Source organism: Sylvia atricapilla, chromosome 4, assembly GCF_009819655.1.
Source record: "Sylvia atricapilla isolate bSylAtr1 chromosome 4, bSylAtr1.pri, whole genome shotgun sequence".
In the NCBI taxonomy this organism is placed as follows: Eukaryota; Metazoa; Chordata; class Aves; order Passeriformes; family Sylviidae; genus Sylvia; species Sylvia atricapilla.
In genome coordinates this window covers 22977455-22990547 of record NC_089143.1, presented here as the reverse complement: position 1 = coordinate 22990547, position 13093 = coordinate 22977455, and the positions used below count along the sequence as shown (strand labels likewise).

Here is a 13093-nt window from a genome sequence, read left to right as displayed (position 1 = left end):
GCGTAATCTCAATTTGGCCAAGTGTTCCAGTTTACTTGGAAATGTTGCACAAGCAGATCAGTATGACAGGCAGGTGTTTCTAGTCCATTTGGCTCGGATGTTAAACAAACACACTTAACTTATTTGGCACAAATGCTACATAAGGTTGGGTGCAGAGTCCCTGCTGCAGCATGTACAACCAGCTTTCTTAGGAGCCTTCTTGGTGAGGTCACACCGCAGATCCTGTGTCCAGTTCTGTGCCCCTCCATTCAGGAAGGACACTGAGAGGCTGGAGCATGTCCAGAGAAGAACACAAGCCCTGTGAGGAGCAGCTGAGGGAGCTGGGGGTATTTAGCCTGCAAAAGACTCAAGGGGTACCTTACTGCTCCCTACTAACACCTGGGAGGAAGCTGTTGCCAGGTGGGCGTCGGTTGTTTCTCCCAAGAAAATAGCAATATGACAAGAGTCTTACACTGCTCCAAGGAAGGCATAGGTTGAACATTAGGACGAATTGCGTCAGAGGAAGGGTGATTAGACATTGGAATGGGCTGCCCAGGGACGTGGCGGAGTCATCAGCCGTGGAGGTGTTCAAGGGAAGACTGGACGTGGCACTAGGCCATGGTCTAGTAGATAAGGTGTTCGGTCAGAGGTTCGACTCCGTGACCTTTTCCAAGCTCACTGACTCTGTGAATGTTTTTTACATCCACAAGCAGCCACCTTGGCGTTGCCAAGGCATTCGATCTCAAATCCTGCAGTACTGCAGTTGGCTTGAACGGCCCTAAGGCAGTGACGCCGAGCGGGAGCGCGTCCCAAGCGGGAATTCCCCGGCATTATCCGCCCGGGCCAGGACAGGCACGGCGCCGCCGCCGCTCCCCCGGGGAATGGGCGCACCCAACTGCGCAGGCGCGGGGCGGCGGGCGCGGTCACGCGGGGCGGGCGCACGCGCGGTGCGGATGCTCGCGCCGCCGGGAGCGGCGCGGCTCCATGGGGAGAACATGGCTCCCTTCCCCGAGGAGGTGGACGTGTTCTCCGCCCCGCACTGGCGCATGAAGCAGCTCGTGGGGCTCTACTGCGACAAGGTAGCGGGCCGGGGCGGCCCCCGCGCCGCTGCCCCGGGGCGGGAGGGAGGATCTGGGGAGCGCGCAGCTGTCAGCGCTCCGGCCCCGCCGCGGTAACTTCTGCCCTGCGCTGCCGCGGGGCTCCCGAGCCCCTCCCGGGCTGCCGGTGCCGCTCCCCGGCCGCGCAGGGCTGGGGCTGCCCTCGCTGCCCTGCGGGCCGGCCCGCGGGCGCCGTGTCCCGCTCCGGCCGGCGCGGAGGGGCGGCGGTGGCGCGCAGGGAGCAGCAGAGCCGCCCGCGGGCCTGGCGCTCCGTGCGCGGGCAGCGCCCCGGCCGCGTTGTCAGTCAGCCGGGCAGGCTGCGGGGCGCGCTGCCCGCGCACGGGCTGCCGCGGACCCTGCCTGCGGTTCTGTGCGCAGCGTTCGGCTGCTGAGTGGCGTTAACCTACCCGGGGCACGCTCTTTTATTTTGCATACATGTAATTTTGCTCGTGGACCAAAGTAATTTTTATTCTTGCATCAGGGTGGTTAAGTAATCAAGGCTGGTGTGTCACCTGAAAGGCAAACTTCCCTGCAGCAAGCTTTGAGTGTTGTGGGAAGGTTTTGGGCAAATGCTTCACAGGCAGCACTCCTACTGCAAGAAGTTGTGTGCCTCCCATCTCCGGGCATAAATGGCTGTTTGCAGAACCACATTGGCTACAGGCATTCAAAGGAAGGGTGAAGTTATATGAAAGGCAGTTATAATAACTTACTGCTGCCAGCAGCGTGGGGGAGTTCATGCTTCCTTCCCGATTTCCACAAGCCACCTTGCACTGCTCTGGGATTCACCAGATCCTTTCGTGTGCATCTTCTTCCGTTTGCTAACAGGCTAAAGAAAACCTACAGCTCTTTTTTGCAGGATTTGCTAACTGGACAGGGTGAGCACAGGGTCTGGCAGGAGGAGAAGGGGAAACCTTGTGTAGTTTCTTTCACTTCGCCTTTTACCTGAGACTACATTTGCCATCAGTGTAATCTGCGGAGGCAGAAAAATTTGTAATATTGTAACAGAGTGAATTTTATTTGAATGGAAACAAACACCTCCACTGACTCCTGGTAGCCGTTTCAGCTTATTGTTTACAGGAGCAGAACAAGTTTCATTTAAACCTCCAGATCTTGTAGTCGTTTGGGTTTTGTTCCTAGAGAGGCATTTTTGTTACTTTTATTGAGCCTCCCACAAAGTTTTGACCAAATTTACCATGCCATAAAACTTCCTGGGGAGCAATTACCAGTTTTCCTAAGTATTGCAAAATTTGGTTAATACTATCCAGTTTGTAATGTTCATAACCTTTCATTTTCTAACACTTTTTAGACAGGAATTTGCTTGCTTCCTTTTTCCTTTAAATAAGTGCAAGCATGAAGTAATGGCACTTTTTTCAAACGTGTTTAATTTTGCATCCTTTAATCCTGTTTCAGAACTTGGACTCTGGGCTTTGCCTGTGACTTTTATAATGACAGCTTTGCTCCAGAAAAGCTTCCAGATTGTTTTTGAATTTCCTTCTTGTAGGATTGCGATGCTGCAATTAGATAAGTCTGTAGTTCTGCTTGTATGGCAATTATAATCTCCAAAGCCATGCTCTTTATGAGTTTAGTTTGACCTTGAGGGTTCCTTACTTTTGTGAATTATATGTTACCTGTGTTCATCGGGTTCCCTGTAGACTGTAATGTAGTTGCTGCTAGTGTCTGAATTTAGTAAATTCCACCAAATGTTAGTAAGGGTGAAATGGGCTCATCCATGCTTTGCTTCTCAGGAGAACAGTTATGTTATGTTTCTGGTGGATTAAGTACATGGGCGCTTATATACTCCTTTAGGACAGAGATACAGAGTTTATTTTGTTCTTCCAGGACTGCATCTGAGATAGAACAGTAACTTGGACATTTAAGCTGTTTGATGCTTTAGGAAAGTTATCCGACTTTTTTAGCTGTTGCTTGCAAAGATTTCACTGTACCTTTGCTGCATTCTTAAATGGCATTTTTACCTGTGTTGTGTACACTGCCCTGGACTTGGATAATAAAAGTAATTAGACGTATGTTTAATAAGGAAATCCACACTGTTATCAAAACTGTCTCTTATTCTGATGATAAGAAAATTCATTAAGTGCTCTGAGGAAGTCCCCCCTGTAGGTAGTGCAGTGCTACAGCAGACAGTCTTTATAAACTGAAATGCTTGTCCTAATGCCTGACGTCATCTTTGCCACAAATAGAGCAGATTCTGTTTTCCCATCTCTAGTGAACTGTTACTCGTTTTCAGAAAGATCTTGTGCTGGTTTGCAGTTGTAGCCACGTCCTCCATCTTAGTTATCTGTTCTGTGGCTTAAGCAAACGGATTCATTCTTCTTCATCACATGGGTCACGCTTGCTGTACCTCAGTGTACTTGTTGCTTTTGTCAGAGCTAAGCTGCCATTCTCTAACAGTTTAAGCTATGTGACTGCTGCTGTTACAACTGCTTGCCTCTCTGGCTCCCATCAGTGCTTGAGGTGACTCACAAAGGCTCCAGACTGGCAGAAAACATTTATTTTTTTTTCTGAAGGAGGGTTGGTTTTCTGTTGATGTAGTGCTGCCAGCAAGCGCCGGTCAAATCGGTACTGAAGCCAGTGGGAGGCAGGGAGTGGGACTGTGACAGCCAGCAACTAAATTGACTGAAGCTACTGTGAAACCTCAGCCTGATTATGTCTGTGCTTTCCTGAAATCTTGTGCAGAACGGGACGGTGCTGGTGTCGAGTAGAGCAGATTCGTTGTTCTGCAGTTCTTTTTTTAACAGCAGCACGCTTGCGTTGTGCTTCTCTAATCCCATGCTTCTCTGAGGACCGATGCTCAAATTCCTTTTAATTTTTGTCGTTAGACTCCTATTGGGTCTGGAGCAGTATGCACTCGTCCAAGTCAGCATGCTGATGTCCAGTGAGGCAGTTTCTGTTGGTGCATTATGGCCTTGTGTTTCCTGCACTCGAGAATGTGCCACTTGTGTAATGCCAGCTTTCCTAGCTGTGTCTGAAAGTATCTGTCACACATGAAGCAACGTAGATTTCAGCTGATAATGAAAATCCCATTTTGGTTTGGCTGGAGACTGGTAGCTTGGACTTGAGAGCACTGTTTGCGAGTACTTGATCTACCCTGCGATTTCCTGCAGGGAAATCAGTTACTTCGCTGTAAGGCAAAACGATGCCAAAAACCTTAGAGAAGTCATGATCTGTATGTAACATGTATCATTTTCCTTTTAAGAAGTTTGATTATCTTATCAAAAGGAAGCTAGATTATTTTTTCTCAACAGATCTGTGCTGGCCAGTTGTTAGTTCTTACAGCTTCAAGATTGGGACTACTCAAGTAGCAGACTCTGGTCTGTGTACAGACTGTGATAAAATTCTGGCTAGGCCTTCCCTAGAAACACCCGGTTTTACAGTATGAGATTTCAGACTTCCTGCTCGCTTGTGGAATTACAAAGCACGTTTTCACATCTTTGTGTTGGAGAATTCCTAAACCTAGCAAGTGTAGGGCGCTTTAGGAATAGGAAAAATGATGGCATTCTTAAATGCTGTAATGAAGATATCAGTGTTTGATTGCTTGTTCTCATGTCTTTCTGTCTGCCTCTCAAAACTAGTGTGAGACTTCAAACTGTGACTGAGTGGATGTAATTACTGGCTGCTGCTGGAAGGGTTAATTGCTGATGATGTCTTTTGTGCTCGTCTGGCCCCTTGATGAGCAGCTAGTTCATCCAGGGAACTGAAGCGAAAGGTGATTCAGTAAATCTGGCTCACTAAGAGGTCAAACAAGCTCCAGAACCAGGTTGTCAGTATGGGAGGGAACAGGATGAGCCATGGCAGGAGGGAACAGCTGCTTTCATAGCTCAGCTTTATTGTGAAACCTTTTGGTGTTTGAGCAAAAACATCTAAGGTCCTTCTTTTGTTTGCCTGACTTCAGTCTCCTGTGATCTCATCTTTCTCTGCAGTTATTTCTCATGGTTCAGTAATTGCTTTGGCTAGTTTTTCCTGGAAATTTGGATCAGTTTCGTCATATTCTGGTGACTTGAATGCATTGAACTTGCATAAATATTTAACTAGTATTTTCTTTTCTAGTCTACGCTAGTCTGACTGTTTGCTAAAAATTAACTGCCATAAATATTTTTCCTAATTAATTCTTTCATGCAGACTTGAAGCAAAGAACACATTAGTTTTTTATGTTGTCATCTGCCTTTCCTGTTAAATAGTTGACTTAAAGTATCACTTCTCGTATAATCTGTGTTCTCTGTCCTCCGTATTTGGAGTGTAAATGCTGTTCTTTCAACTTGCCTGTACTTAGCTTTTGCTTCTGCTGAAGAAAATGTATTGTTTTCATATGTTAAGTTTGTAATTTTCTAATGTTATCTGTAGTATGATGAGCTGTCTAGGAGTGAAAAATACTCTGAATGAAGTTGTTTTGGCATTGCAAAACACTGGACAGGGCATTATATGACTGCATTGACATCATACTTTTTGTGGCAGCTAGGGGGACTGAAATCTGAAAAACTGAACTAATTATTAACTTAGAACTTAACCGTTTCAAAGTGAAATGTTTTTCCCTTGATGCTCTTGAGAACAGAAAATGTCTGTTCCAATAAGATAAGTGTATCTGTGTTTCTAATAAAAAGGTGTTGGTAAACCTTCTGTTCTCCTTTTGAAATCCCTTTTCGATATTTCAGTACATTGCCATTCGTTTTCCAGTGTTGCTTCAAATAGGTGTGTGTTGATTCAGAAATTCATAGATTTTGGTTATTCCCAGTTAATTTCTGTAGCACTGAACACCTGCCTTCACCTGTGTTTAGGATGAAAGAGCTATTTTCATTAGCTAAACATCGAGAGATGTTTAGTCCTAGATAGCAAACTTAGGTGGGCTATGCTGTCACTGGAGGCAAAAGATGGAAGGAAATTCCTTGGTTGATAGAAGGAAATTAAATCTGCTCATTAACATCCAGAGATAGGCAAGCAGTATGTTGTCTATGTCTGTTTCATCAGGGGCTGTACCAGTTATCTTTTCATCTTAGCTGGGAGGTGCTGAATAGTTCAGTAACTTTTTGCCTTCTGGGAAGTGGCAGCTTTGAATTTTTTTTTTTCCTGAGGAAGAATATTTTGAAAAGGAATTTGAAAGTGACAGTGTGTTTCAAATATCTACATTTTAAAATAAGTGTGTTTTGATTGCCATATGAGGTCTGAAACGAGGAACAAAAGTGATAAAATGTGTTTGGGGTTTTCTTGAGGTTTTTCAGAGCTGCATAGCAATTTCACTCTTTTTTCAGGACAATTTTAGCGCTTGTTGCTCCTTTCTCATAATTTCTTTAATTTTGTCTATCAAAACACCTATTTTTTTCTTACTTACCAGATGCTTTTATATCTTTTTTTGCCTGCCAGACGTAGTAGCAGTTTTTCTCCCAAGTAGTTGCTTATTAGCTATTTTTGCCCTTTCATTGTATGAAAAAAGTTTTCTGTTCACCTTTCACAAACTGCTCTGATCTTTCATCCTTTCTCCCAGTCTGCTCTGGGAAGCAGCAACAACCCACCTTTGTCCTTCTCTGCTTTAAGTAACAATTTATTCTCTCACATTCTATGTTAAAAAAAAAAAAAAAAGAAAGAAAGAAAGAAACTGATGTCTTCTAAAAGTCCAGGACCTGTAATTACTGTGTATCAGTGTTAGTGCAGGTTTTCTGTGGCTATCCTAGATTACACTTTAACTGATTAAGTACTGGGAGTTGTAATTCTTGAGACTTGGCTTTTTGCTTTTGCAGTTAGTGCCCAGGATGGATTATGCTGGAGTTGAGAATTTTTCCAGTGCCCACCTTTGTGTTAGGAACTTGTAGTGAGACTGATGCTGAGGTGCAGAGACATTTTTGCTGTGGTTCTGTTTTGTGAGTTACTGCAGTGGGAGGTTTCACTCCTGGCATTTCAGGTAGAACCTCACAGAAGGCCAGAAGACCAGGTCTTAGTAGGAACCTGTATCCTTGAGGGTATAAGACAGGAAAGAAGTCTTCCATGGCATGTAGAATAGTGTGACACTGATAGATAAATAACAGCATAGTTGGAAGTGTTCATCATGCTTTCATTCAAGGCCCTCATAGCTCATATATTTAGTAGCTTTTTAACTGGTTTTAAATTTTTTTATTCTTTTTGATTCTTCTCAACAGACCTGGTGACAGCCTTTGTTCTTCCAGCCTTGGTAAGCTTCTACCTGTGGAAATCACATGGTGAAGGAGGCTTAGTGATTTTATCAGTACATCTTGAGCTGTGCTTTCTACTGTGAACCCCAAGGGGATCTGATGCTTGTAGCAATTGCATCACTGAAAATCTTGATTGAGTTAGTCCCATGTTGTTATTCATGTCTCATTGTGAAATGCTGTTTGTGATTCAAAACCTGATCTATAGGTGTTCATTAGACAAAATTGACTGTGGATGTAGTACAAGACACAGATATGGAAGACACAAATGGAAATACAAGAGCTTTTTCACTGTTCCCTTATGCTTGGCATTTATCAGCTTGATCTTAGCCTTTGAAATTTGAATGAGCTTTAACTTTGTTTTTTGCCAGTGTTCTTTGAAAACAAAATAATTTTGTAATTTTGTCTGCCTGAATCCTGTATAATGTCTGTTGGTTGGTTTTGGTTTGTGGGCTTTTTTGTTTGTGTTGTTTTTTTTGTTTGATTAGTTTGGTTTCTGAAAAGCTATTTCAAGACTTCAGTGATGCTGCAAAACAACTAGAAGATTACACAGAGGGCGGGGTTGCTTTGAGGAGACAACAACAGAAAGAAGGGCATTTGAAAGCTTTGGATTTCTTGTTGAGTCCACATTCTGTCCTTCCTGCTTAACTAATTGCTATTATTTTGGGTTGACCCATTGCCAAGAAAAGTGCCCAGGGTAGAAAACTGGTTTCTCCTCTGTTTTAAGGCTTCATACACATAAACAAGTGGGAGTGTGAAGCAATTTAGCTAATTCTCCTACTGTTCACCTCGTTCACCAAGGAGAGGTGACACTGAGGACAGTCATTCTCTACCTCAGCACCCGTGTTCTTCCTTGGGGACAATATCACCTGAATTCTTGGGGATTGCTAAGGAAGGCATGGCTTGTAACTGGGTGTAACTAGTGCTCCAACCAGGTGAAAATGAACCCAGTAAAAGGCAGACTCCTCCCTGGATTAGTACACCAGGTGGGTTCATCTTGCAGCTGTGTGCTGGCTAGTGCATATTCCAGAGGAGCGGCAGAAATGTACAGTTAGAGGCAGGGCTGCTCCTTCCGTGTGTTTCCTCCTCCACAGCCACGCCCTCATTTCCAGCGGATTAAATATAACATGAAACCACATGCTCTTGCTGTTGACACAGGCACACCTTGTTACGGTTTTTGTTCCTCCATTTTCTTGTGCCTGAAATGGAGCTAAATACCTCTGCAGAGTCCAGATTTGTCCTTTAAATTTTAGTGCTACTGCATATGCAGAGTGCTAATACCCAGCAGTGTAACAGTGGAAGGATACAGCTGACTAGTAATGCCTGCTCCTTTCTTACCCCGCTGCTAGTCTATTCTAAAAATCAGGGGTTTTTTTTTCATAAAATTGTAGAATAGGATCATAGAATATTCTGAGTTGGAAGGGACCTCTCAGGATCATTGGTTCCAATTCCTGCCCTTGTGCAAGAATCCCAACCCCAAGAGTCACACTGAGAGCGTTGTCCAAAAGCTTCCTGAACGCTATCAGGTTTGGTGTTGTGACCACTTCCTTGTGGAGCCTTTTCCAGTTCCCAGCCACCTTGTGGGTGAAAAACTTTCCTGATATTTATCCTGGTATCTTTTTTCTTTTAATCAGAATGGTCTACCAGCTCCATAATGAAAAATACTTTACTGTGTTTTAAATTAGTTTTAAATCTGCTGAATTAACTAGTAGTAAATGTCTAGTCTACATTGATTACCAGGAAATTATGTCTTTTATTTCTTATCCTTTGGCTATCAGGTGATTTTATAAGTCTTAATGTAGTTATACATGGAAAACAGAATATAGAGAAATGACCTGTCAAAAATGTATCTTGGTATGACGCTTGAAAAAGAACAACAATTGATCAAGAAGACCAGGAAGAAAAAAATGTCTTCAGTTTTTTTTTAGATTCCAGACTGATTTTTTAAGGTTAATGGTTGTTCAGAATTCAGGTGTTGATAGGGAAAACCTTCATTTGAAATTAGGTGGTTTGTGAACTTGTGGCCACATTAATCTTTTTAACCTTGAGAAATTATTCCATTTTAAATTTGTGAAATGTGTAGGGAGAGTGGAAAAAATTTTTTTTCCACTCCTCGTCTCATTCCTCCTATTTTTGTAGTTTTCCACTTGTAGTTGGGAATAGAGATGCTTGTAACAGGGAATGTTAGCATGCAGCTTAGAGTTCGCTTACTGCTGTCCTAGTCTGATAAGAGCAGTGTACTTTTTCTTTATTCCTCTTTGCTACTTTCTCCTCGTCGGTTCCTAGTATGCTTGGATGGAAGAAACAAACATTTTTTCACTCCTTAAATGTATTTTTGGCATAGTTAGTAGGAAAAAAACTGTTTCAGTTTGCTCACTGTAAACTAACATTACCGGAAAATTAATTTCCTCCTTCTGAGAAGACATTTTTCCATATTGGCACATGTATAAAACACTTCCAGAAACCAAGTTAAATACTGTGTTTTGTTTGGTGATTTAATTAGCAGTTTTGAGCTTCCTTATTTATTCTCAACATTGTGGATAGAAATGTCTCTGTCTTGATCAGACAGAAAGTTTCATTTTTTTAATGAAAACATTAAAGACAGGAGGGAGATGCAAGAGTTGAATGTAGAGTTATTTCAGTTGAGTGTTGTGAACATGAAGCACTGTCTAAAGAGCAGTTGCTGTTAATATTGCCAGTATTGATATCTTGTTCTTAAAGCACAAAAATTAAAACAGTTTTTCAGTAAGAAAGGTGTTCGCTACAAGTCTGTACATTCATCTTGACTGTGTTAATGGCTCTTTTATAGTCCAGTAAGTTGGACACTCACCTAAAACTGGTATGTACTTGTCTGAGCTACAAAGATTTTTTGAGTATGGCTATGCTTTAATTGCATCATTTATTTTCTTTAATAAAGGTTTAGTAAATAAAGTTCATACTGAAATTAAAAGCTCCTGGCTACTTCTAGACGATGCCTGCATCAGCTCTAAGTCTCTGAAGTGTTTCAAACAGACTTTGCAATACAAAGGACGACTGACTGTTGTTTGGATAGTTGCTCAGGCTGTTTGGATTATGAATAATTCCTGAATTTCAGGAGCTACTAAAACTGTTGCTCTTGTGGTACTGCTCCTCAATTAAAATTTGCATTCCAAACACGAAACCAGTTGTTCTGTAAAGTACAGCTGATTAAATGTAATGTCTTCAGCAGCCCAGAAAACTCTGAAGTTTCTTGAACACTGCTGGCTGTGATTTAGTGTAGTGTATTTTAAGCCTGTTCAGGGTTCTCACATGCACTGTGCTTTATATTTTTTCATGTCAACAGAATTCCATAGTAGAGTCCATTTCCTCTCCCTTGTATTCTCTCTTTGAATTTGGGTGCGTGTGGTTTTTATTTTGCACTACTAAACTCTTGGATGAGTTTTCCTTGTCGTTGTTGGTGAAAACTGGACCTCAGAATGGAGTAGCTGCTGTCTGTTAATAGTCTTGGTCCCCCATCATGAGACTTCATCAATCCTGGTAATGAAATTACCGGTCTGACCGAGTGACTTTGTTGCTAGGCTACCTGTCCTCTGAAAAGCCAGTTGTTCTCAGCTTTGGCTGACCTTTTGAATACAGTGATTTCTGATTCAACTGTAGTTACTAAACTTCAGTATCCTCTCTATAGGTCCTAATCTGTTGTAAGCCTCAGTAGCAGAGGTGAATATACAAGTGCTTCATGTTACAGTGGCTTCTATAACAATCCATTTCTAATGGACATTCTTAAATAGTATGCACAAAGAGATTATTTAATTGTTCCAGATTTGTGGATGACAATAGGTGGATTCAACTGAACATTTTGTGTCTTGAAAAGGCTTTGAGTCAAGACGATGAGAAGATGCTAGTTTTTTATCAGAACCAACTTCATGATTTGTTTTTAAAGCCAACAGCAGAATACAGTAGGTTTGTGTAACCTTCTTGTTATTCACTTCAGCATTACATTTTTAAGTCAATCAAAATGCTAAGCATTTGGGAGCATGTGGAATACTTGGAGGGGAAAGGGTCTTTGGGTACTGTCTCCAGTCTCTTTGTGGATCTTTATGGGTAGAATGAACTGTATCAACACTGTCCTTAATCAAAGGAATTGCCACCTGAAAAACCACAGTTAGTTATTGAGATGTGGCTCAGGTGCTGGGGGGTCAGGAGGCTGTCCTGAGGAGTTGCTTCTGTGCCAATCCCCTGTGCTTGCTCAGGCTTCTGCTTTTCAGTGTGAAAAGTCAAGCCCTCAGTTTCATGTAGTACCACTGTTCGTAGTGCTGCATTCTCTGGGCGTAGCGTGGGATTGAAATGGCCTTTGAAGGCATGATCTTTCCCCATTAGGGATATGTAACAAGATATGCTTCAGATGCTAAGAGTGTGTTACAGACATCAGTTTTTTCTGACTTCTGTCAGTAGTTGGTCTAAAGCATATTGGAAAAAAAAAAAAAAACCAAGAAAACCAAAGCAAAAAGCCCTCTTAAACCTTGCTGTGTTTTCTCTCTCTTCTTTCTGGGGCTCAGTAACTTTGTCTTTCCATAGTGAGGGTCATTTTACTCATATGTACAGCATGTAGTGTACAGCATGTAATGTACAGCATGCACTGCTGACCTGGAGTTGCATAAGGATTTGGCAGGTGTCCAGCGTGTTTCAGTTGCATTTTGCTGGTGGCTGCCAGGAAGTGGTGATGCAATGTCACAATGAGTACGTGCATTTGGGGATTTTTAATGAAAAAAAGTTTTGCGTATCTCAATTTGTATTTGTTTTTGTTGTAAGTATTTTGTATGAATATGTATATCTCAAATTCCCATTTCTTGTAAAACCCATAAATTCCAGAGTCTTTGTAGCTGAGCCACTTCTAAATATTGCAGAAGCTTATTTTCTGAGTTGAAGTCTACTTTTAGAATGCTTGGTCTTGTATACTGCTGTAGACTATGCTTCTTGAAGCTGTACATGGAATAAAGTATAAGAATGGATTTCTACATTCACTGAAGGAAAATGCAGTTTTAAAATGTATTGTTGCTGATGGTGACTGTACGCATGTAAAAATGGCACTATTGTGTTACATAGAATTTTGATCAGTCTTGATTTGTTGGGTTTTGCTCCACTGGAAACCTCCACCAACAGCTAATGTAGTTTGTATTCATTGGTAGGACTCGATATTCCTTGTGGATAATATATCCCTAAGGATGGGCTCAGGTGTCTATGTTAATGGCTTTTTGGTATGGACAAAAATGTGGATTGGGAAAGGGTCTAAGCCTGTCAGGAATCTGCTGGGCTGGGGGGATTGCATTGACTTCTGTCAGGAAATCTTTCTACATTTGTTTACCTCAGTGTTTCACAAGATTTGGTTTATGTTGCTTAAACACAACTTTGATTTTACAGTTTCATGTTATGTTAAAAACTGAAGGTCTTTACCTTTTATAAGTAAGGGGAGCAATGAATCCCTTGGAGCTGATACCTATTCTAATTATTTAACTTGAGTTTGACATGATTTTCATTCTTTTTTTATGAACTTTTCTTTCTCCTAGCTTTCCAAGACCAACTTCTCCAACAACAATGATTTTCGGGCCCTGCTGCAATCTCTTTATGCCACATTCAAGGAATTTAAAATGCATGAGCAGATTGAAAATGAGTGTATCATTGGTTTGCTTCAGCAGCGTAGCCGGACAGTGTACAATGTGCACTCCGACAACAAGCTCTCAGAGATGCTTAGCCTTTTTGAGAAAGGGTTAAAGAACGTAAAGGTAAGTAGACTGTGAGAGATTTGTGACATGAGAAAAACACGCTGTGATTATATATTAGTTTGCTTTGACTCTTCTTCATATTCTC

The 13093-nt window shown here is 42.1% G+C and overlaps 1 protein-coding gene across 3 annotated transcripts in view; it reads left to right on the top strand.

Moving 5' to 3' along the window:
• Positions 1-907: 907 nt before the first annotated feature.
• FBXL5 (F-box and leucine rich repeat protein 5) overlaps positions 908-13093 on the top strand; it is a 34090-nt gene continuing 21904 nt past the window's right edge. For all 3 annotated transcript variants that reach the window (XR_010743435.1, XR_010743434.1, XM_066317283.1), the window contains exons 1-2: positions 908-1058; positions 12793-13008. Coding sequence is in view for 1 of the 3 variants with exons in the window: in XM_066317283.1 (XP_066173380.1) it covers positions 933-1058; positions 12793-13008 (342 nt within the window). In the remaining 2 variants the exon portion in view is untranslated. The remainder of the gene's footprint in view (positions 1059-12792; positions 13009-13093) is intronic.